This window comes from Malurus melanocephalus, unplaced genomic scaffold (assembly GCF_030028575.1).
Source record: "Malurus melanocephalus ecotype Western Australia unplaced genomic scaffold, MMel_1.1 scaffold_145, whole genome shotgun sequence".
NCBI classification, from domain to species: domain Eukaryota; kingdom Metazoa; phylum Chordata; class Aves; order Passeriformes; family Maluridae; genus Malurus; species Malurus melanocephalus.
The window spans coordinates 942,703-968,139 of NW_026623377.1; the positions used below are offsets into that span (position 1 = coordinate 942,703).

Genomic DNA, 25,437 nt, shown 5'->3' on the forward strand with positions numbered 1-25,437 from the left:
TGCCTTAATTTTCCTAGTGAGAATGGAAACTGTTATACATTTCTGTACTCTTGCCTAACACACCTTGCACAACGTGACAAACTGATGATCATTTCCAGCTCCCACCACGATGTAGCCATCCTTGGTCTTAAAGGCCTAGAAGAACAAAGATAGGTGATAAGATGCAACTAAACTATAAAAAATCAGCACATCTTTGAAATGAAACTTTGTAAATAATGTTCAAATTACTTCCTTAAACATTTCTATTCAGACCCAATCTCTAGTTTGAGCCATAAAAGTGGCTCAAAGTCATCCATCCACAAAGATGGATGTGGCCCTTTTGATTTTCTTTTCTAGAGATGAGAAGTTACCTTGGTTGATCCTTTATTTGATGAAAATGTGTCATGAGCCACCCTGAAATTTAATGTGTCCCACACTCGAAGGACTCAGAAGGATTATCCTGATAATGTTTACTTGACAGGAGATATTTTTTTCAGCTTCACTCTTACCCTGACTCAGAGTAGACAGCTGCATTGAATTGTCACACACCCATACCAAATACATTAAAAAAAAATATTGACAGATAGCAACTACAAATTCAGAATTACGATGGGAATGAAAGAGATAGACTGCATCTTTCCAGCTCTTCAGCTGGAGATTAAACTATCTCCTTGGTCAGTGGTCTCAGGATGCATCTCCTAGAAGAAATGGGACTCTTTTCCAGCTTTAAAGATTTATGTTTCGCTTTTTACAATGGCCTTACTGTCACATTTCATGGTGAACACAACATTGAGCTGGGTAGGGTATAACAGCTTTCCTTTCAGGCTAAACCATCTCACTTAGATTTTCATTGGAAAAAAAGAAAACCTGTAATAGGCAACATCCTCAATTTTTACCATTGTCTTAGGGTGTCCTCCAGAATTGGATAATTAAAAYAGATTCCTCTTTTCTCCACACCTCTCTCTTATGCAAAGGTGTGTAACTGCAATTTGTCATTCATATTACCAGCCCAATTTTTGCAATCATTTGGAAAAAATTCTTTCACAATCAATTTGACTCCAGTATAAGAGGCCAGCACAGGCTGGTACACTAATGGTGGCAGGGTCTTGCAATACTTTCTTGCAGAGAGCAAAACTCTTCCATAACTAGAAACCTTCCTTGTTTTGGTGGGGTTTTTTTATGAGCTATCATGTCCTGATTTAAAGGTGTGAATTCTCACAATAAATTTTGGTAAAATAACACACAAATATAAGTCCAGGCATGGAAACCCTTTAATGATTAAAATTCTCATGCCACAGTGGCTTATTATTCTTTACAGAGAGCAATAGGATATCTCAACTTGCAGTCTTTCCTATAGACACAAATATATTCACTAAGACTCTTTTACTTTATTAGTCAAAGTTTTAAAACTTTATGTGGACAATCATGTTCACTGAAATGCAAGTAACTGTATGTCATAATTAAAATATCACCTGTTTGCTCTATGTTTCATTTMATGGCAAAGTTCAGCACTTTATTTTTCACACATTTAACTAAGTACTTCAGTCTAAGATTCTAGGAAGCAAAGATTAAATTCAGCAATTAGTCCCAAGCACGAAAGAAGTACCATTGATTTGGCCCCAATACAGCAAAAGTTTAATAACATACATAATATAAAGGTACTATGTGCTCMCGCTGAGAAGAGCAGTAAGCACAGAAAAAGAATTGGGGAATTGAATGAAAAAAAAAAAAAGATTTGTATGTGAACACAGAAACATTTCTTAAATAAATCTGTTCATAAAGACCTCTGTCCAAAAAAATAATGGCTGATCCTAGTATAAGAATATACAAGACTCTCGCCCTACCAGTAAATGGCTTTTAGTGGGAATAATTATGAATTAAAATTGTCAGTATAAGTGCACTACCTTTTAGTTCCAGGCAAAATCTGTTTTCTGAACACCAAGCCCAAATCCTGATTTGTCTTTGCTGATGTTCTGAGTTCTAAAACTAGCCTCATGCACCCCACACAAATTGCGGGTTAAACACTGTATGTATCAGTGCATATGTAACACAGTACAATTTCTACTGGTGCAACCCCCTACTACTTCCTGTAAACACAAATTAGAATTCTTTTGTACATTCTTTTAAACTTTCAGTCTGGATGCCTGTTACACGTCACAAAATCTACAGTATATGCCATATGTACAGATCCCCTTCCTCAGCACTCCAAAATGTATWCATATTGGGCAAATCTTAGAGAGTTCATTATTTATCAGCAACTTTTTTTGAGACTCACATCTCTGTAAGAAGGCTGCAATCACACAATAGCTGTATACCATTGTGAGGCATGCATCTGTACCCACTGGCTGCCCATGCAGCAGCGGAAGTTTCTCTAAATTTAAGGGCCTGGCTATTAGCATGTGTGCTTCAGTTGCTTTGCGGAATGTGTGGGAAAACTGATTATTCTTAATTGCACTCTATATCTAAAATGCTAAAATAACAATTATGTCATCCTTACAAACAAAAATCGTATCATAATAAATKCAGCAGTGCCTTTTTCCATGCAGCTTAACTCAAATGTCTTTGGCTGCTATTTTAAGCTTCCCATTACAAAACAGCTGATTATTTGCCAGTCATTGCTGCTGATAAAGCAGAAACTCCCAAATGTTACTAGCATAATATTGATGCCAACATTTAGGGGTGACAATGGTTTTATTCATCACCCATAAATGTACATACACTACAGGTTACCACAGGTTACCGTCTGGTGACAGAAAGCTTCACAATCTTATTATACAAAGGAGAGTAAGGGCAAAGTGTGCACAGATTTTAATGAGATTTTGTTTTGATAAACTGCTGTACATCACATCAAATCATTTCACATTAGCGCAATAAAAGCCACCACACACACAAGGCAAAAGTCCTTTTTCCCTTCCTTTCTCAGAAGAATGAGGCCTTCTGATAAGATTCTTGAGAGCACAAGCATGAATTAACCCACTACTCCCATGTGGTATCCTGAGCAATAGCACATCATTTGGTGAAGACAAGAAACAAATACCATGCAAGAAAAAATTATTTGATATCTCAATCATTGAAAAGGCAAAGACAGATTGTGAGCATTCAATGGTGTAGTTAGAGTTTTTTTGTGAAAATTTGAGTGTTGCTAAGAAAATAATCCATAAATTCACAGTGAATGATATCTAGTACATGACATCAGCACATGCAAGTTCAAAGGCAGATCTCGAGGTCTAGTGTGTGCATGTATCACCACCTCACACTGTCTAATGGATGTTACAGGACCTCATTAAGACTCAGCATTTCTCCAAATTTGATCCTAGAAGACTGTGTACACCTGAGGTACTTTCTGCACTGAAGCACTTTAATCTCCCTAAACACATGGCATATAAACTTTTTCTGCCTTCATGAATGTTCTATGTGGTTTACAACTATTCTCCAAATTTGCTACATAGACTACACAATAAAGATGCAGGCCAAACCTAACCTAAATTATAACCAGAGCAAGCAAAGACTTGCTGAGATAATGGGCCTAAATGAGCCCTTTTTTCTGCTGCTCTAAGTCAATAGCCTTTCAAAATTTGCCAGCTTTGAAGGTGTAAATGAAAAAACATTAGTCTTTGTATTCATTGCCTGCCTTATGAAGGCATATATGTTCTATGGCAATCATCAATTAGACGTAAGTATCTTTGCATGTGTTTTCATTGCATGTTGATTCCACAAAAAAAAAAAAAAAAAAAAAAAAAAATAAATAAATAAATAAAAGGGACCAATCAAAAGATATGACAATTCTAATAGTCCAGGTAAGTTTTCAGTATTTGAGTCCAAAACACAGAAATCAAAACAACACAGAACATCTTCAGGTGTGTAGGCTAATGCTCCACTCCCCTTCATCAGGTATTCATACACATTCATAAGACATCCTTGAGCTTCCTCTCTGCCTCTTTAGGCTAAACAATGCCAGATCTCTCCTCATATGAAAGATGCTTCAAGCCCTTAATTATTTTCTTGCCCCTTCACTGAACCTGTTTCAGTATGAGCAAACCCTTGTCCCAAAAACCCAAGTAGACCCAACACAAGTAGACCCAGTTGTAGATCCATAACTGGATTGAGTGGTTGTACATCCTCAGTGGTGCTGAGCAGAGGGAAGGATCACCTCTTTTGACCTGTTGATAATTTTCCTCCTAATACAGACCAGAACAATCCCTGTGTCACAGCAATACATTACTGCCTCATGTTCCTATTTTTGTTCGTCAAGACCTCCAGGTCTTTTTCTGCAAAGCTGCTTTCCAGCAGGTCAGCCTCAGTCTGTACTGATGCATGGGATTATTTCCTATCATGTGGAGGACTTCATACTTCCTTTTGCTGAATTCCATTAGGTTCTTGATGGCCTGACTGTCCAGCCTGTCACAGTCCCTCTGAAAAGCAGCACAACCACCTGCTTGGTGTGTATCCTGGTGGTTCATGCATCAATCATTTGATGCATTCCACAGATTTTGTAAGCCAAACAATACTTGGAGAGAACAACAGAACAAAGCTTTGAGTTTTTCAAATTGTAGGATTAGCTCACATTTAGGAGAAGGTAAAAGCTTTAGTTATCTGAACAAGTGATTATTTTCATTGACCAGTTACCATGTTGGCCAGTTTTCTGGTAATAGCAGTCAATGGTTGAAATATTTGAAAGTTGCCTGACCTCCCCTTGGAGGAACCTTTGTACTACATTAGATATGGTAAAAGGGGTGTATTACTCATATTTATGAGTTTCCTTATCTCATGTTCCTGTGGGAATAACAGTTAGGATCTGTAGAGATACTTAAAATCCCTTTCCATTGGGGATACCTAATGTTAGACACCCTTGGATTTTAAGTATCTTTCAAGACAGCACTGCCTTTTGATTCATAAGCTCGAACAGGGGCATCCCTAAAACCATCCAACAATGAATCATGAAGGGAAAACTTGAAGGTTTTGCGATAGTCCGAATGTACTGGTGACTGCTGGAGCAGGACTTAAAGGGACTTGAATTTTACATGCCTTCTAACTGCTCTTGGTCTTACAGAGCAAGAGGCTGTTTGCTTCAACTGGCTTCATCAAGCAGCTTGCTTAAAATTTTGGAAAGAAGCTACCCTTGTGTAAAGGCTAGATACAGTATTTCTGTAAATTACATGTTTGTCAGCACAACAGGGAGCTCTCTCAGACAGCATTATGGCAGAACACTCCTCTGAGCTCCCTCCCAAGGCTGGCATAGGAGAAGCAGCTTCATGTGGAGGCTGAATGAAACTTTGGCACCAGCTGGGATCAATACACATCAAAGACACCTTCTTGAGAAGTCTTAAACATAACATCAGAAAAAGTCAAAACAGTATTTTCAAGCAAAGCTTTGAAACATAACAACAATTTTTTTAAGAGATTGCTTTTCATGTGTCTCCCCTCCCCTCCCCTCCCCTCCCCTCTCCTCTCCTCTCCTCTCCTCTCCTCCAGAATCAATGAGACGCTAGGTGTCCATACATAGGTCTTTGTTTGCAAACTTGAAGTACTTCCTTGGTATTAATGGGTGTGGTCAAACAGAAGAGCTGGACTTTTGCAGGCTTGGAACCACGGGATTTGACTACATAATTTGTCTTCAATTAGCTTTGAAGTTTCCAGTGCAATATTCAATTCAATGCAAAGGTCATTTAAGGACAAGCATTATCTAGTCTTAATGCAGATTAAAGGCTAAAATTAAGGAGGTGATGTATTCAGGATTTCACTAACCTGCACAGGCTCTCTTGTCCTTCCAAATGTACCTACAGTATATGCTGATTTTTCTCTCTCCAAACTGATCGAATGAACTACAGTGTAGGAGATCCTCAGTTTTGCTTCAGATCTAAAATTATTACGTTCTTCCCAAATGTGGTAAACTTTACACATGATTCTCTACCTTTACACATTAGTTTGAATAAAACATCAGCTGTGACACAGAACCATGGAGCAGTCATATTATTTTTTCTTTCAAGAGGATGGCACAATCCTTTCATAACAACTTAATATTTAATTACTGTAACAAATGGGAACAAGACCAAGAAGTTTGGTCAGTGGTAGTTCTGAGCAATACATATAAATAATAAAGGCCACACACTTTGAAACTATTTGCCTACTTTGCACTCTCTTCCAGTGAAAGCAAACAGTAAAAACAAAAAATGTAAATTTCATGGACTAGATTAATGGATGCTGAATGTTCTCACTGCGCAAACTGAAGAAGGGCATTCCATACAAAGATTTCACTTTTCCTCTCTGATCTTTCCAACCTACACTACTTGTATCTCACTCCCCTGCTGCGTTGCAGGATATGGTACCTTGCAACTTCACAGCTATCAGTCTACTGGACAGATTAGCATTAAGAATATCTGCAACAATTCTCTTCCTGAAAAACAAATTTGACTGGATGCCACAAGCTTCTAGGAAAGGTGTTTATGGCAAAAGTGGGACTTTGTTCTCTGAGATGAGGCAAAGCACCAGCACTGATGTCAAAGAAAGGTCACCACTGACTATAGCTAGGGAGAGGATTCACTTCTACAGAACCCACAACTCATCAGATAATTTTTCTGATCAGCCTTCAAGTTCCATATGTGCATGAATCCAGAAAAATTTGATGCTTGACTGATCTGTGAGCAAAGTTGATTAACCATTAAAAGTGCTCTGAAGGTACCTTCCTGAAAGGGGCAGCAAAGTTTACACAAAGTCACAGCATCAGATAGGGGTAGCTGTATTTGGCATTATAGTGTATTACTGTCAACACTCCTTCAGGAAACAGAACAGTTTAAAACTGCTCTTCAGACCATGTCATGTTTTTCTCTAGTTCATGCCTAATGTGAGAATTATAAACTGCTGGAAACAGACTGAATCCAAGCCTTCTCCAAATCCACTCACTGCCCTAAGAAACAGGTTGGAGACAGGATGTCTCTCTCTCTCACACTTTTTCTTCATCTGGCCATAGGGTATTTGCACTGTTCATTTCCCAGTTGACGAGATGCAACACATTGATGTGTAATCTAAAAGTATCAGTTAGGCAAACTATTTGCCACCTAGACTTTTACAGTCGTTACTTCAATAGTGCAGTGAATGTTAACTTTGGATTACCCTCATAATTTAAGACAAGACGTTTCTCCAGAATATCTCAAAGAACATATGCTACAGGGAAATGAAACCATTTTTTTTTATTTTCTAATGAAATACACATTTAGCCTCACCACCCAAAAAGATATTTAAAATCTCCTGGAAGAACAGTGAACAGCATTTAAGTGGGAAAGTGACAACTTTCTAGAAAATTCTAGAATTTCTAGAATTTTAAATACCTATACTATACCTAAATAAAAAATAAATTATCTAGTACTGTAAACTGGCATTTAAACTGTTTCTTGATCTTGAAAAATATCAAGCACCGAATCACATTCTGCATTGCCACATTAGTTTTCCATTAGTCTTTCAATAATGAAATTACACACACACAGACACACACACAAAATAAATAAACTTTACTCACAGTATCACACTGGAGCCAGTGTAATTAATGTTGTGTCAGCATTTCCATTTAAGCCACCATTTTCAAGAGGTTTGCAGCACAGCCATAAAAATGCAGTTAGGTTGATATTAAGCAAACAAGGTCTTATACAGCAAGCAACATTTAAGTATATATACAGACAGGAGCCAGTTACTACTTATATGGGAATTAAAATAGACGCTTACTGATTTTAAAGGGCACTGCAGAGCCATTTTTTAAACAATATTTTTCTCAACATTTACAATAATGTCTCAAAGGCCTGAATCTAAGCTATGTTTCCTTATTCTTTTTCCTTCTCACACAATAGTTCACACAATTTCTTCCAATTTTGGGATTGTAAGCACTGTATTTTTGTTTCATTTTTAAAGTAAAAGAATGCAGTGAAAACATTTATATTGAAAAACAACACACATGACCACAGTTTGATCCTTATACAGCCCTCCAGGCATTACTGATGCAGAAATGACAAATGTTTCTTATGCCTTCCAATAATCATAAGATGCAGCTGTCTGGAAAATCTGAGTGTTCAAACACGAWGTTTAAAAAATGCTATTTAGAATTTAATTCTAAATGAGATCTTAATTCTCTTTTCAACAGAAATCATCAGAGCAGGATTTGTGTCACCATTTGTGTCCCTTTTCCCTCCCTACTCTTYGACATTAACTGATGCAGCAGTACAGCTTCCAAAGTGAGTTTTAGTTTACTGACTACCTTTTTGGTAACTCATACTGAGCAATCAGTCTGGGATTACAAGCTGCGAGATGACCCAGTGCAAATAAACCAGAACTCAGACTGGGCAGGCAGTGCTGTGAACTTTAAGGTCTCAATAACTTAGTGTCCTGCTATAAAGAAGGTTCTAAAAAAACCTGAGTGGAATTAATTTCCAACAACAGTGTGGAATAATCTCAACAACAGTCAACAGGGAAGAGCAAGRAATCAAATTAGCATGATGCTGATGAAAATATAAAAAAACACCCATGATGGCATAACAATTGCAGGGGTACAAAATTGGCCATGTTTCAAAATTTGGCACGTCCATAACTTATAATAAACAGCAGTCATGTTTGAAAACTGCCATTTTCCTGCAAAACCAAAACTCCACTCCATCCTATTAAAGAGCTTTTGCTCTATTTCACACTCTTTTTTCAATAAATATATCTCTCAAACATTATGTGATCCTATCTCCTCTTCAGTAAACACAGTACAGTGAACCAAGGATGGATTTCAAATATTTCAACCTTGACTCTTCAGTATCTTTTATCTGTGGTTTCAAGTCAGACTCATTAAGGCTTATTGCTTGTAGTCTGTTTTAGTTTGAAACCCTTATTTATCTCTAATCAAGGATTTATACATTGAACTGGCCAGAGGATGCACATTATTTGAAGTCCTGAATGTATGCCAAAAATTTATTGCCAGGCCATACGAATAATGCTGACAAGATCTATTTAAAAAAAATATTAAAGTAACACTTGATGAGTGGAATGCTTAGTTATGTCTAAAACAGGTCAGAATGCCTTTTCTTCTAATTTTCCTGTAAAACTATTAAATTTGGACTTCTCTTTTTCTCTAGTATTTTTATCTAAGCATCTCCTTTAGTTTGAGAAATATTGAAATTTGATATCACATTACTGGCATTAAAATTTTATCTTTCCAAAATTTAGCATTATTTAAATTGTTAACAGTTTGAAAATCACTACAATTAGAAACCAAAATATTATGCCTTTTGTCAACTTACTATCTTGCTCGCTAATATTTAACCAATTTTTCTTTCTATTATCTAATTTGTCAAATTATCTACTGATAAAAAGCTGAGGAAATCTGCATAGTGGTTTTTATCATAGATCTTCCTGTCTATGGCTTGGAGAGGACTTTTGCCTAACAAACATAACTGCATAACAAACATAACTATCACTTACCAAGAACATGTTCCGCAGAATCAACATGGTKTAAGTGTGCTTCTGCTACTACACCCTAAAATCTACATTCACTTTTGTACAAAATCATATCTTGCGCCCCTTGCAGCCCCAAAAGTCTGATGGACATAGGCATGCCAGTAAAACTGTAGGAAAAGAAAACAGGAGACAAAAGGAGGAGAAGGAGAAAATTCCAGTTTTCAAAAATAATCCCACATATTCCCCCTTCAAATTTGAAAGGAAAAAACCCTTACGTTTTTACTCACAGGAACACCATAGAGTTCTTTAACAAACTCTCGATTCTTACGAATTTTAGGTTTATTTTGAGGATTCATCTTGCCCTGTGATGCCACAACCTTTTTTTTTTGTTCTGGATGGCTGAGGCAGCTTGTTTCTTGTACATGACAATATGAACACCCAAAAGACAATTCTGATTTAATCATGGGAGATCCATAGGAATCTGGGCTTATTTAGGGCAGGATTCTGACTTTGAAGACCACCCACAACCACAGAGTTTTAATTTCTTGGCATGACCTGCAAATTTACTTTCATTGTCAAGCTAAACCCTTACTTTTCGCTCTCTTAAAGAAAAAAACCCAACTGAAAGCCAATGTGATGAATTCAAAGCAAGAAGTATTACTATATATACCTCTGCCAAACAGTGACATCAGGAAAAGCACAAAATTACTGCATTTTTTTGCTACAGATAATTTCCATAAACTGTTTATTTTAAATTAGGAAAGTGTTAAATTTTATGCAGCCAATTTTGCTCCCCTGTTACTTTGTCCTCATTGTCCTCATTGATGTTTCTGCTGATTTTCATCAGCATCAGTGCTAATTTGATTCCTTGCTCTTCTCTGTTGACTGGCTGTCGAGAAACTCACAAATTATTCCACTCAGTTTTTCAAAGAGCCTTTTTTATAGCAGGACAGAACACTCTAACAACATCACTGCACCTCCATCAATTGACAATTGAGCGCAAACACACACTGCTTCTGCCGGAGTCTTTAGCAAAAAATACCACTGTTTCACATATTTTCAAGATAAATAATTTAGAGAAACTAATCCAAAGCAAATATACACAGCATAATGTTAAAATAGTTTAATTAATTAGTCACATGTAGCCAAACAACTTTAACACTATCCAGCTACTGCAATCCGTATACCATAGCACAGTCATGTTACAGTCTTCATAAAAACAGCAAAGATCTCCAGTAAGAGAGAGCATCTCGTAAAGAGCAAGTGAGTCTTGTCACAGAAATTATCCCAGCTCCCAAGGGCCCCAGCCTGGCTATGGTGAAGGGATGGTGCCAGCAAGTCTGGAGGAGAGGCCTGGCACCTGAMCTTCATGATGCTCTTGCCTCCCTCTTTGTTACCTTGGTGAAGTGAAAGGGCTGGTCTCCTAATGATCCAGATGGCCTTCTGGTGACACCAGGGTTGGCATCAAATGGGCAGCAGCAAGCCCAGCACATAGACCTGCCATTGTGCTGGGAAGGACTAAAATGGGCTGCTGGTGAAGCTTGGCTGTTCTTGCACCCCTGATGACAGCCTGAAGTGCTGCCTGCCCACTGTTCCCTGGAACTGGCTATGAAATGACCTTTCACAGAAAAAAGCTTCTTGTCCCTTGATTATATGAAGCTGATATCTGATTGCTTCACTTGGGTAAGATGGAGCAAATAAGGAGAAGATGTGCACAGATTTATAAGGACACTCCTCCTCCCCCGGGGAGGCTGATGAAAGCATTGGGATGTTTTAGAGCTTCCTTTGTAACAGTACCAAAAGATAATACAAAGAGAAGAGGAACAAAAYGCATTTAAATGGCTATGCTAATTAGTACAGAGACAGCTTTCAGTAACAGTGGGATTCTGGTATATTTAATTTTCTTCCAATATGCATTTCCTTTTACAGTTACAAACCTTGGGCATTTTATTAGACATTGAGAAAGCTGTACTTATAAGTGGGAAGGATGGGTGCTAGAGAAAATTATGCAGGGAGGCATACTAATTTTCACATCAAGTTATGTACTGAAGCAGAAGATTCTGTAGACAAAGAATGTATTTCTCTAGTTACTTGATCTTTTTCTTTTCAAAATCTGCACAAGTTAAAACAAAATATATCAAATAAGCAAACAAAGCAACCTTGAGCTGCCATAAAAAATTCAAAATCAACTGAAATGAGTGGGGCATATAGTTATGCACTGGACTTCAGTTTCCAGATGAAAATGAAGATCCTATAGAGTAAGATTTGTATTCTTTTCACATACAAAGAAAACTTTGAGTTTTAAATGTATAAAGCAGGAGGSCAGGCCTCCCCCAGAGAAGTTTCAAACCAACTAAAACTCTTTTTGGACTTAAACCCTGACRAAACAGAATAAATAACAGGAAGTCTACAGTAGCATATGACTGCCTGATAGTTTGGGCATTTCAATCTCTATTCCTTTATAAGGGACTCTGCAGAAGTACCAAGGCCAACTCAGAATAAGAGTAATGTACACTTCTAGTGGAAGCTGTCCCTGCTCATGGCAGGGGGATTGAAACTTCAAGATCTGTAAGGTCCCTTCCAACCCAAGCCATTCTATGATTCTGTGATAACTGACTTCACATTTTTCCTGGTTTGCACCAGATTGAAGAATGTGAATCAAGCCCCTGAGAATCTTATTGAGCTTCCTGAGGTGCTACAAGTACTTGTAAAATGCAATCCAGAATSAATACACTGCTAATAGTAGCCAGGCTGGGACCCAGGGATATTTCAACAATACCGATGGACCGGAGAGTATATCCCTTTGAACAGCAGTGCTCATCTCCTGCTTGGATGTTTCTGAAAACCTCCTGCTGCTAGTCTGCTGCTGACATCATGAATCATGAACTTGACTTTCCTTCAGAAGAAGGAAAGCCAAAGCATTATTATCATGTGCTTCGATTCACCTTTGCTCCCATCCCAACAACAACAGAAGTAGTGAATACCAAAAGTGAGAGGCTGGAACCGTTTTCTGGACAACATTCCTACCCAAAATACCTCTTCACATGACAAAAGGAAGGAAGAATATGGGAACTGTAGGATGGGAATTCTGCAAGCCCCAACAAGCTGTCAGTCATTCTGCTAACTGCTCTGCAGACTGCACTTTCCACACAATTGTCTGTAGCCGGATGTCCAAGACAGGTTTGGCAGGAAAGTATTTTGTGGATACACACTAGCATCAGTTTGAATACTGACTGACAAGGAGTTCCTAAACTTTGATAGATACATACAAATGAGCAAACATATGATTTAAAAATTATGTACTCTTTCTGAAACTGACAGCTAATTTAAGAGTTAGATCTGGATATTGACCTTTTGGGGGAGAATTTGATTTGCAAGTGCTTTTGTTGTCTAGGGTAGCACAGGGATGGTAAGAACCAAAGAGGAGCACAGGAAAAAGTGTCATCATTTCAGAGATAAATATAGCTCTAAACACAAACTTGGATAAAAAGTTACGATGTTTAGGAGATCAGTTTCTTTTCCTGGCCCAGCTGGCATTTAGATAGAAATAAAATACAAATTCAAGCTCTGCTTATTTTTAGTATGGACAGAGTCATGAACAGCCTGTAGCCAGATTACAGGCACTAATCTACTCCCAATGAAATCCATCCCTACTCCCCCTCAGATATGTCACAAAGCTAGCATGTGTCTAAAGCGAGCAGACACATAAGAACTTTATGGTCAACAAAACCTGCTGGCCATGCCATTCTGCCTCAAGTTAGCCAAATCATACCAACAGCATGTTAATATACATATATAAATATGTATAGATATAGATATATATACTGCTAAGAATACAGAGAATGTTTCTGCTGCCACGTGTTCTCACACTTTTCTTTGTTTTGTGGCAGGATGGCTGAAAATTGCTGGTCCATTAAACAATTAAATGGACTTAGTGACTCCACATGTGAGGCAGAAATAAAATAAACCCCTAGTAAATTTAAAATCAATAAAAAAGATGTGATCTCCAGATTATGTCTCTGTCACATTTTGTTCCTCCGTACCCCATTCAGCGGCCTTTTATATGGATAACCTCAGCTTTCATAACAGGCAAAGATTATCCTTTCTGGATGAAGGCTGGGCAAAACTGTGGCTTCAGCAGAATTCTCACACATTCTCTTAAAAAAAAAAAGATGCAATTTCAGATAAATCAACATTTTTTCAGCCCTCTGGCTTTGAAGAAGTTACTGAAATACATAATTACACCATGTGGGAATCAGCAAAAGACTGGCCAAAAAACAAGTAGCAGTGAAGCAGAAGTAAAGCACCACAGCAAGCTTAGATATTGGTAAGGACCACCTTCCTCTGCATGTCCTAGTTATGCACAGGCACACAAAGCTCTCTACAAAGATCTAAGAGCATGCTGTCCATGCTCGAGAAGAAGCCATGCCCGATCTGCAAGAAGATGCATAAGGATTCAGCAGCTATTAAATCTGCATCAACTCCATATCTACACAAGAGACCTGAAAAAACATGCTGCTGACTTCTAAGGGCAATGAGCTACTCTTGACGTGCTTTTTCACTTTGTGTCATGCCCTGAATTATATGCCCTTCCTAAAATGAGTGTTGCATTCGTGCTAGCAGATGGAAAACATCATCATTTAAAGCTGGATCCATGCCTTGCTACTGGCTTTAACAAAATCCATGGACGCGGTTTAATTAGTTACGTTAAAAACATTTTTGTATAGTGACCTATAGATGAAAAGTTTTCCCTCATTACACTGCAGAAAAATTCCTACAGTGAAGAGCCTGTAGAGCTTTATGTGCTTAGCCCAGTGCCAGTTTAGGCACAGGAGTCTGGTCTGACATGCATGTGGATTTACAAGTAGGTGCTTTATGGTAAAAACAGCTTACGGTAACTATGACAAAAAAATACAAATTCAAAACAAAACAAAACCAACAAAAAGAGCAGCCATAAGAGAAAGAGAATACCATAATAAACAGGTCCGTCACAGAAACAGAAAAAAAAGAATACTCTAAGAGGAATGAAAGAGATTGCATCAGAAAATCAGAGGGAAATCCCCAGTCCTGGAACTCAGAGACCTTCTCATAGACAGAGCATCACATATATATGTCAGAGAATATTTGAAGAATCCAAGCATGGGCTTTGAGGTGGGAAAGTGGATGAAAGGCAGTTTCCCTTCAATAAGAGACAATCCCAATCAGTGCATCATTAAAGAGATTAAAGAACTAGAAGAGAGAAGTGACTACTAGATCCCAGACATGAAATTCCAATGTTGAACAATTCTCTGAGGCAACRTTTTGATGGCTGAACTGTATTCTGTGTCTACCATGGTACTATCATTCGACATAGCTGTTTCCATGCTGTTCAGTGTAGCACTATCACTCATATTCACAAAGCAGTCTTCTTTGTCCCTTTGTCTCCATACTTTTCTTTTTCATGTATAAATCTTGTTTAGTGTTATCCACAGTTATACTGATGAGCAAGAGATTTATCACAGAACACTTCAGCTCTCTTGTCTTATGGGCTTTAATTTTTCAAACTGTGGATTAGGGCCCTTTCCATGTCACTGAAACACCCAAGAGACTAGTTTATCTGCAATGTGAATTTCCCACGCCTTTAGTAATTTCTGCACAAGAGAAGATGTAAACTACCATTCAAAACTGACTAGAGGTCCATCTGTTGCAAGAAAGCTACAGCATTTTAGGCTTTTGCCTCTTCAATTCAGAGCYCTTCTCCACTTAATCCCTCAAATCTGAAACAAAGTAGAAGGGGTACAAGTCACTTAAACACTGCTGCGGTTTCTTCCTCCAGTGACAGAACTAAAATGACTGAGAAAACTACAACCATTCCTTCCAGCCTCACCTTGTCAGACACTAGTTTTTATTCTTTAACTGTTTGGCAGGTCACTTCTGGCTTTAAAAGCGCTAAAGGCCTTTCCAGCAATTGACTGGAAATTGCTGATCCGCCCCCCCCCCCCCCCTTTGGAATCCTTGAAGCAACGTCCTTAGGCCAGAATGCCAAGATAAGATTTTATGTTACTGCCTATTCTCTTCTCTATTTTGCACCCACAGTCTGACATCCTTTAAAGCAGTTTCTGCTACCCTCATTACAATTTCCAAGAACAAGGAGGGGAGTAGAACTTTTTGAGAARAGTAGGACAAAAGTTCAGTTAATTGCAGATACTTTCAAAATTCTGTACTACTTCCCTTATTTTGTGATAATAGTACTTTTAACAACTTCTTTCATCATTTAAGTGTTTGTTTGTTTTTGTGGGTTTTTTTAATCAAGTTTCTGCAGAATTATATACATTATAACTTACAACAAAAGTTTTAACATTCCTGAGACCCTAGCATGACACTGGCTTTTCTTCACAATTTCCCATTTCCATTTTAGCAAAATGATATGTAGCAGAGTTTTAAGGATAACTTTTGAAAAAAAAAACTCCCACCTATTAGAATTTGTTTTATTTCMATTGGCAAGAAAACATAAAGAAAACAATTACAACTGATTCAAAAAGTCTATTCAGCAAGCAAAGCCAAGCATTAAAATAAAATTATTGTTCTGGTTTCAGCTGCTAAGAGCAATATAACTCATCATTCAGGATCAAACCACCAATGTCTACTCATAACAGGGTACAGTTATGTAAAATTTAGGCTGGCACTGCATTGTGCCCAGATATTTGAGGTTTGGATACATAACTGTGAATTTCCTTCCTTTTATGATCTTAAGCCAGAGAACAATAGCTGTGTTTTAATCTTGCCTTTTGTAATTTTCTTGGTCTTTTCTTTCAAGTGTTTGCATACAATGATACAGGCCTGAGTGATGCCACAAAGTAACACATCATCCAAATCTAGCTGTTTACCACAGATGCTATGATATCATTCAAAGTTGAACAAATCAATTTTTTCCCATGGAATAATAATGGGTTCATTAAAAAGAAGTGATTCTGTTTTTATTGTCATTCACCCATGTCTGCATCAGATGGCATGCTTATGATTAAAGACTCTATTACTGTGATTCGCCAAACTTATTCTAAATTGTTTTCAAATGGAAAAAAGAAGAAGATATCTGGAAAGAAGGTTCAGCAGCATTATCAAGTCCCTTTGTTGTTCTTAAAATATAAAGACTACATGACTGGAATTCTGCACCAGATTCTCTTGAGTTGTTGCAAACTGGTCTGACTTTACTACAGTTAACAAACAATAACAAGACACCATTTTGTTAAATAAAACCAATTTGCACAAGCTAATTGTCCCCTTAACCTAATATTTTCTGTTTTATTACAACACTGGCACTGCAAAATATAGTTGCATAAATGAGAAAATTATGAAGATGATGAAGAAAGTTAAACTCATCTGTTACTAGTGAGAAAGTCTATAATAAAAAAAAAAGCTTTAGAACATCATATTTTCAAGAGGAACTTGAACAAAACTGTTGGCTTTTATTAAGCAATATACAAGGGGTTCTTCTCTTGCTGGCTGGCCACGAAGACCACTCCCTTCTTCAAGCACACATCCCTTCATCTCAGACAGACAAAGGAAGAGGCTTCTAAAAACAAAACTTTACATTATTAATGTTAATATTGTTCAAAAATTATAAATATTTACCTGATATTYCACCTTCTTATTAGATACAGTCTATTTGATCCTCATTCTAAGCTAAACACAAGTACATTACAGAGGGATCTGTTTCCTCAATTTTATCAATGCCACTCCATCTTACAGATTCAGAATCATGATGCTGTTCAAAGCATGCGCTCTCTCTCTACTTTACTTTCCAGCTAAAACTTTATAACAGATAAAAAAGGACCCCCTGCAGAAATCCAGTTTAAAGAACTTTTGACCAGTTCTTGAACCACAGTATAAACAGAGTAGAACCTTAACTTTCAAAATTTCATTTAAGACTATACATTCTACAATATAACTAAGAATAGCACAACCAGACTCATTTCTTAGTTTGTAATTCCTTTGTTTTGTGGACAGGTAAGTCTCTGGACTGTGCTGTTTCCACTCCTACATTTTTAAACAGAAGACAGAGGTGCCTGATTCTTAAACCTGTTTCTATGGCATGCACAGAGAAACACAACAGTATTGTTACCCAAGGAATACAAAACCTATCATATGCTAGAGAGACCTGTAGTGTCAGTATTCATAAAAAGGAGATGAGCTGCAATGTGTGTTTTCTGATTTCCCCTTTCAGGAGGAGAAGACTCCACTGCGGTGTGCATGCTCAAGAGTAACACCGGATTGGCCTTCAAATCAGACACAGTCCATAAATCCACGTTCCATTTTCAGTGCTACTCTCAAAATCAAATTCATTGTCACTGCAGAGGACTACCTTCTCTCTTGTTGTGGCCACGCTTTGCTTTTGCTTGATTCCATTAATTTGCCTGACCATGTGTAGGGTCTAAACAATTGCCATAATCTTGCAAAACCCTACTATTGGAACAATCAGATATAAAGTTTTTTAAAACATTAAAAAATAAAAAGGTATGTCAAAAGAAGATGTCAAACTTGAAATAATTTAAAAAAAATTAGGACCTGGAAGATTTTTGCTTTTCAAATTTTTTTCCACTTTCTACTAATTTTTATTACTCTGAATTTATTACTCTTGATAACAAATGTTTAAAATAAAAGGCTAAACATCCAACAGAGGAAAAGAATAACAGAAAGAATAGATTATTGCTGCACAAATAATATATGCTGGTTTTAAACACAGAAGTGCTACAAAATAATAATGCTGGAATAGGCTAAGGTATAAAACAATACACATAAGCATGTTCCACTAGTTTTGCATTCTTCATGGAAAACCAGATGGATGAATTTGACACTACACCTTGCTTTTCAATACACAAAAAAAATAAAATAATACAGATTTTTTTTTTCTTAATGCATAATAACATTATTGTGCAATGCGAAATGTAATCTTTCTATTTCTTTAACTATTTATGTAGGAAGCTAAACCTACAACTAAAATTAAAGAGTGCTTTCTCTCTACAGAAGCGTAACATAATGCCTTCAGAAAGGTAAGGCCCCACAGACTTAGTCCAGTCAGCCCAGCTCCAGACATACTAAATTTCCAGGATGAAGAATATCAGTAGTCATAGAGATTCATGTAATCTCACTATTTAGGAACCTTACTGGAAAAAAAACAAAAACAAACACATTTTTTATCACCCTTTTAAACTATGTTAAATAAAAGATGTTTAAACAAATGGCTGATGAACAGCTATACAAAAGAATTCTAATCTAACACAGCTTCTCTCATCTGCTACAGGAAAAACTTTGTAAAGCCTTTTTTTTTTTTTTTTTTTTTTTTTTGAGTTAATTTATTAAAATACTTTTTTTTTTTTTTTTTTTTTTTTTTTTTTTTTTTTTTTTTTTTTAACAAGCACAACTAACAGTTTATGTGGCAATCCAAATTGGCAGAAAATCTAGACTTATTTATTTTTATTAAGATAAATGGAGCTGCAAACACTTGGTGGTCAAGAAGACATGAAAAATTTAGAGGAAAGCTCATTTCAAAATTCATTAAAAATACATTTCTGCTAATAATTTTAGATTTTGTACAAGAATGTATATCTTAATTAAAAGGAGGATTCCACATTTATTTAAAGAAATTAGCCATATACCTAGAATGGTATTAATGAATTGGAGGTCTCATCAGACTTTGTTTCTTTCTTGAAAAGAATACCTTGTTCTTGTTTAAATTTTTAATCTCTGTTCCTTTGGGGTAGGTATTGTTATCCATACACAGAAGGAGCCTCTGGCACTGTCACATTATAAATCATACAATATCACTGAAAACATACCTGATCATCCTCTTATTTCCCTTTGTTTTTCCTTGTTTTGTTTTTTTAGAAGCTGAAGTTATCTATATCCTAACACTTCAATTCTATCAACAGCTTAAGAAACAAATACAAGACATTCCAGGCAGTGGAGCTATGGTTTTGAGACTAATGCAGGCAATTTTTCTGGTGGAGGAAAAGTCGATGTTGTAAGAAAAGTTATTTTGCAGGTATAGTTGTTTCAGTTCCTGAGACAGGAGAGCCAAGAGAGCAACCCCACTTCCAGTACAAGTTTCTGGTGCAGCTCTGCCAGTGTGGCTGTGCTAGCCGAACTGTGATCTTCCCATGCATCCCACAACAGGACTCTGCCAGAGGCACTTTAAAGTATAACCAAGCTTAGCATGTGAAGCAATTCCAAAGATCATCTTTTTCCATGTCTCCATGTGATATGATTTTGTGTGAGATGGAAAGGTTATTAAAAATCTGTCAACCCAAATGCCCTGTTTGTCAACTGGAAGAAAACACCACAAAAGATACACAGAACAATAGTCAAAGGAAAATGTTGCTGCATATTCATCATATGAAGCAGAATTAGAGGATGGGCAATATTTTTTTTTTTAATTACCAATGTCTTGCTTGCATTAATTACAAGAAACATTTGAGTCAACTGTTCCTGGCTTGTATTAATTTTATGATTCAAATTATCCWGAATTTACAACACATTTGTGTATGTGTGTTTCATACTGGGACAGTTTTAATCTTAGTAAATTAAGAGCTTCAATCTGCTACATTTGATTGTATTCCATTACACTTTTTTCTCATATAATAACTACGCTTCAGAATTCAAAAGACTTATCAATTTGATCTAAAGTCAAAAATTAAAAAAAAAAAAAGTAGGGGATGAGACCCAGAGCTGGATTTTCTGATCCTATTTATTCATGACAGAAGTACCAGCCAGCTTTGAGACTGCTAAATTTTACATGTGCATCAGTCTTGATGGAAAAGTGTTCTGAATGGGTTTTTTTTTTTTTCTCCTAGAAAAAGGATATGGAGGATATGGAGGATATGGAAGAAGTGTTACTTGCTTGACATAGAATAAAACAGTTCTATGCAGCTTTAGTCTGCAATGAAAAGGACAAGAGGACATAGTCTTGAGYTGTGCCAGGGGAGATTCAGGTTGGACATGAGGAGCAATTTCTCCACAGTAAAGGTGGTTGGGCATTAGAATGGATTGCCCAGGGAGGTGGTGGAGTCACCAGCCCCAGAGGTGTTCAAGAAAAGACAGGATGCCATGGTCTGGTTGACAAGGAGGTATTTGGTCAAAGGTTGTACTCAGTGGTCTGGTTGACAAGGAGGTATTCGGTCAAAGGTTGTACTCAATGATCTCAAAGGTCTTTTCCACCCTAGCTGATCCTATGGTTCTGTGATTCTGAATACAGAAAGTCACAGATCAGCAAAATTGAGTAGCAAAATTTATCTATGTGCCTGAGTTTTTCCTCTGTATAATTCCATTGGCTTCACACACATACTGCTCCCATGGTTCCCAGTAATATTGTTACAAAATAGTCTCATGACTGTATTTCAGGAGAAAGGCAGGCCTTCTCTTAGGCTAGTTCTTGTATCACTGGAGAAAATCCGGTAGTAAATAGAATCAAATTAAATCTGTCAGACTATAATATTACAGTTCTTAAATAAACAAAAGCCTGGACATACAAATTGGAGTTGAAACACACTTCTTTACATTTTTTTCTCATTATTTGCTCTGAGAAATAAGTTAGTTCATTCACTATGGGTCAGATGCCCAGGAACTCACACAATCAGCACATAATATGACTCATAAGCAARACCCAGAGCTGCCGCAGAAGCCAAGACATCTCACGTCCAAAGTTATCTTGAGATTTGTAGATTATCATCAAATCTTGATGATAAATACATCCACGACAGTGATTTTTGTACAGCTGTCAAAACTTTTGTGAAGACTGAAATGCCTTTTGAAATACCATTAGGCTACTGGATCAAATTATGACACTTACACATGTGCCATCTTAACAAAAGTTTACCTGTCATATTTAATAATGAACCAGCTCTGATACAGACATGTCATCAATCACAAAAATATCAACATCATTTTATCAACTCCTTTCTGTATCATGAAATAATATTTATGACTGGAACTACAGCATAGACTGGAAATCTATATGCSTACTCTTCCCATGAGACTGAAAAAGGTTATCATGAATGATTTCACCACTGTATACTTCCCTCCTGGTAGAACAAAAAGCTGGCTCTGAGATAAAAAAGTCAGACTTGATTTCCTGTCTAAATCAATTCAGTCAGGACTTTGACAAGACATTCCTACTTCAGATGAAATATTTGTTTATGAGTTGTATTTAGACATTTACCTGGATATTGAAAATACAAATATGTAACAAGATGTATTTCAAGAAAAACATGCTCCCTTATAAAAGCAATTGAAAATCGAGTGCAGTAGTAGTCACTCCTATGCACTACCAAAACYGTGAGCTATACTATTTTCTATTAGAATTGTAGAGAAAGGACTTAGCAGCATTTTCAGTGTAGAGAATTATGCTATGGTATTATGTAGAACCAGTTCCAAGGACCTGGACAACCCCTCTGCGATCCTTAGGATTTTATAGTGCAGTGATAGAATGTTCTCCCACAAAATATTACTCCCTGAAGAGCCTGATAAATGTTTATCTTGTGCTCTCTTCCCTTCCTGTTTAAATACTATCCTTTCTATACTCTTCAATGAATATTCTGGTTTAAATTAAACATTTTCATAGCCATACTTCCAACATTTCTATGCTTTTTAAATTAATTCTGTTGTCTGCTGTAACTACACAGACATCACTGTCACTGGACATCATTGCTGGCTTGACTTTTTACCAATCTACTTGTTCCTAAAACACCTGGGTCATACAACTCTGTCAGATGAATTTGGAATTCAGGTTCACATTTTATTTCATCTTGCAATACAGTAGCATTAATAAATTGCACTAGGCTGCACAGTCTGCATGTTTTTTGCAAACTGACAGGTATTACTTTATTTATGAGCGTACAAAACTTGCATGGGACTCTTTAATTTGAGACAGAAGGACTTTAAAGATGTTTGGATCTTCCATATCTTTGGATTTGCCACCAAGTCAGCAGCTGAAGGCCTTGCACTTTTGTACAAAATATAATGAAATTATGGAAAATGATAGCAAAGACAAAATTAATGCATCTTAAATATATTTCAAAATCTGATAGAGTTCAAATGGCAAAAAAAGAAAATAGGAAAACACATGTAAGAAAACAAGCTACGAGAACATGAAGTCTACTGGAAATAATACAGTATATTGGGAAAAAGTTGAACAAGCTACACAGAGAGAAAAGATAACTGCTTTGAGGATAACAATTGCTTAGGCTGCAACTTGACGGTCACTCCTAACTGATTGAAAAGTTGCTGTCCAATCTGATGTCTCCAAAAAGAAGCCTATGATGTTTCCACCTCAGTCCCTAGAAGACAGTAGTCCTCAATACTAGCAACACAACAGAAAATAGGACATTCCTGTTCAGGAATTTCTTTTTTTTTTTTTTTTTTTTTTNTTTTTTTTTTTTTTTTTTTTTTAACATCATTATCAGGAACTATGTTGATCAAGCTGGGTAGGGTTTTTTCCTGTTAATTCTAGTTTATTCTCTATTTCTGAACCTGTGCTTAGGGCTACAGCAGTTACCTATGCTTAGGTGGCATCTGATACATATATTCAAAGGCAGATTCATCAGGATACTTCTAGGACTGAACCTTTTTCAGTGCAGAAAATGTTTATTTGTCAACAGCAGCACTCACTATAACATATAATGTCAAAGAAAAAAGGTACATTTTAAACAAAATTGAAATCAAAAGTTGCAGTAATTCAAAACATTTGTGATTTTTAATTTTTCAGAATTAAATGTTTTTCAATTTTATTCATATGGCAAAACATGTTATGTAATGGAAAAAAGTAGAATCAAAGAGAAATAATATTTCAGTAGTTTTAGCTTGTGAAAAATAGGGCTGCTCTTTTCTCTGCTCAACCATGCTCCCCTACTTGCAGTTTAAAGCTGTAGAGCTCTGTCCTGTACAACCTGCAGCATTACATCATGCAGATTTTTCTCACTGCAGAGCTGAGGCACAGCAGGCCTGCAGCATTCACTTCTGCAACACTAATAGCTTTCACACAGCTACAAACTGAGCCAAGAAGCACAACTAAATCACAGCAATGCTGGTGCAGGGGTCTGGCTCACACCTCAACTAACTCCTGATCTTTATTGTCCCTTTTTTCCAAAAGGCTGGAGTCACATTCTTGTTTGCCATTTGCTCCCTATAAATTCTCCATTCAAAAATGTATCACTAAAGCATTGCCATGGAAACAGTAAGGGCTAAAACTTTACTTTAAAAACAATCTTGAATAGTTTTAGGCAGTTTTTTCTCAGACCACAGCTGCTGTATGTTTGACATAGCAGACATCCCTTTTTCAAGAGAATAACATGAATGATGACCCTCTTTATACTAAAGGAGGATGGGGAGACTGTGGTCTTTCTGCTTCTATTTCCCAATTTGTCCAGTATTCCTGCCTGCTCCTCACTCAGAACAACTCTTTTGCAAGTGCACATAATTTTGCTGCCCTTGCCACTCAGCACCAATTTGTAGACCATTACTATGATCAGCCACTGCTGCTGGTATTGCCTTCCCTATGGAATGATATGACCAGAATAAGTCATTTTCCCTTCTCCTGCTGTTCCAACTGACACCAGAACTGAGGAGAGGGGAGCATTCTATTTATATGAACCTCTGATTGTAGGATCACTGGGTAAGTCAGGTTAGAAGAAACTTTGGAAAGGCTCCCAACTATCCTCCTGCAGGGACACCTAAAAGATCAGAATGGGTTGCTTAGGGGTTTATTCAACCAGTTCTTAAAAAAACTCCAAGGATGGAGGTTGCAATGCCTCTCCAGACAATCTGACCGTCCTCATGGTGAAAATATGATTGTATTTAAATATCCTCCTACTGGAACATACCCTCAGACTAAGCAATATCCATAATAAGCATAAGGAACATAAATTTATTTTTTTAAGTATTAACACTACAAAATGAGATTCAGTGCTGCTTAACAGAGAAAAACAAAGTAAACTGGTGATTTTTGGGGTAATTCTAATAAGACTTTTGCTACCTGGTGACTGATTTTGGACAATTTAGTTTCTGTCTCAGCTTCCTCATTTACATAGAATATATAATGAAATCTGCTTCCTCCGTAGAACCTTTTGATTTAGATAGAAAGTGATAGAAAAAAGGGTAACTTTGGTAATGATGGCTACAATACTTACATAAGTCTTCAGTATTGCTAAAGCAAAATATCAAAATGCACATATGTGTGTGTGTGTGTGTGTGTGTGTGTGTGTGTGTATCCATACACAGGTAGCTCCTAGCATAGCTATAACCATCCTTCAGCAACTGCGTCTGAATTAACCTCATCCTGAAAGGTAATATGGAATTCCTACAAATGGACAAGTTTGTATTTTATACACATTTATGTATACATGTATGAATGCATATATACATATACACACACACACACACACACACACACACACACACACACACATATATATATATATATATAAACTGCATAAAAAACTATTCTGCTTTGTGTGTGCATATGTTCCTTCTCACTTAACTTTAAAGTGTGATGGTCTGAGGCACAAAGTTGCCCTTCTATATGACAAATGAAATTTCTTCACATTCTACGCTCTCAGGAAAAATAATCTATAATTCTTCTTCTTATCTTTTTCCAAGGCCACTGAAAATATGGAAACTGAGCATTTTGATCATAATTCCACAGCACTACTCCACCCTTATAATAGTATATGTTGAATAATCTTTTACTCTCCCCATCTTGGAGGACTTTCCTGGACAGATTGCAAAATATCACAAAGGCTTAGCAAACTAAGGCTTCAGAAGGGTGAACAGATAAAGCTCTTTATTCTATAAGGCTAAAAAGAGGACGATCCAAAAAAAAACCACTTGTAATTTTGCAGCTTCTACAGAAAACATTTACTTCCTAAACAAGGTAACAGTAGGAAGCCAAACAAGCAGACAGATCATGAAAAGACAGAACAGTGCAGACGAAACCCTAATTCAACAAGCAATACAGAATCACAGTACAAGTTTTTAATAGAGGCCATGTTAAGTACTGCTCCTCAT

At 36.8% G+C, this 25,437-nt stretch overlaps 1 protein-coding gene across 12 annotated transcripts in view; it reads right to left on the reverse strand.

The window, feature by feature from the left end:
* Window positions 1-25,437, reverse strand: part of SUGCT (succinyl-CoA:glutarate-CoA transferase) — a 323,333-nt gene that overhangs the window by 202,978 nt on the left and 94,918 nt on the right. For 11 of the 12 annotated variants that reach the window (XM_057371355.1, XM_057371350.1, XM_057371359.1 and 8 more), the window contains exon 10: window positions 64-135. The exons of the other annotated variant lie outside the window; for it this stretch is intronic. In XM_057371355.1, the coding sequence (XP_057227338.1) occupies window positions 64-135 (72 nt within the window). The remainder of the gene's footprint in view (window positions 1-63; window positions 136-25,437) is intronic. 12 annotated transcript variants of the gene reach the window in all.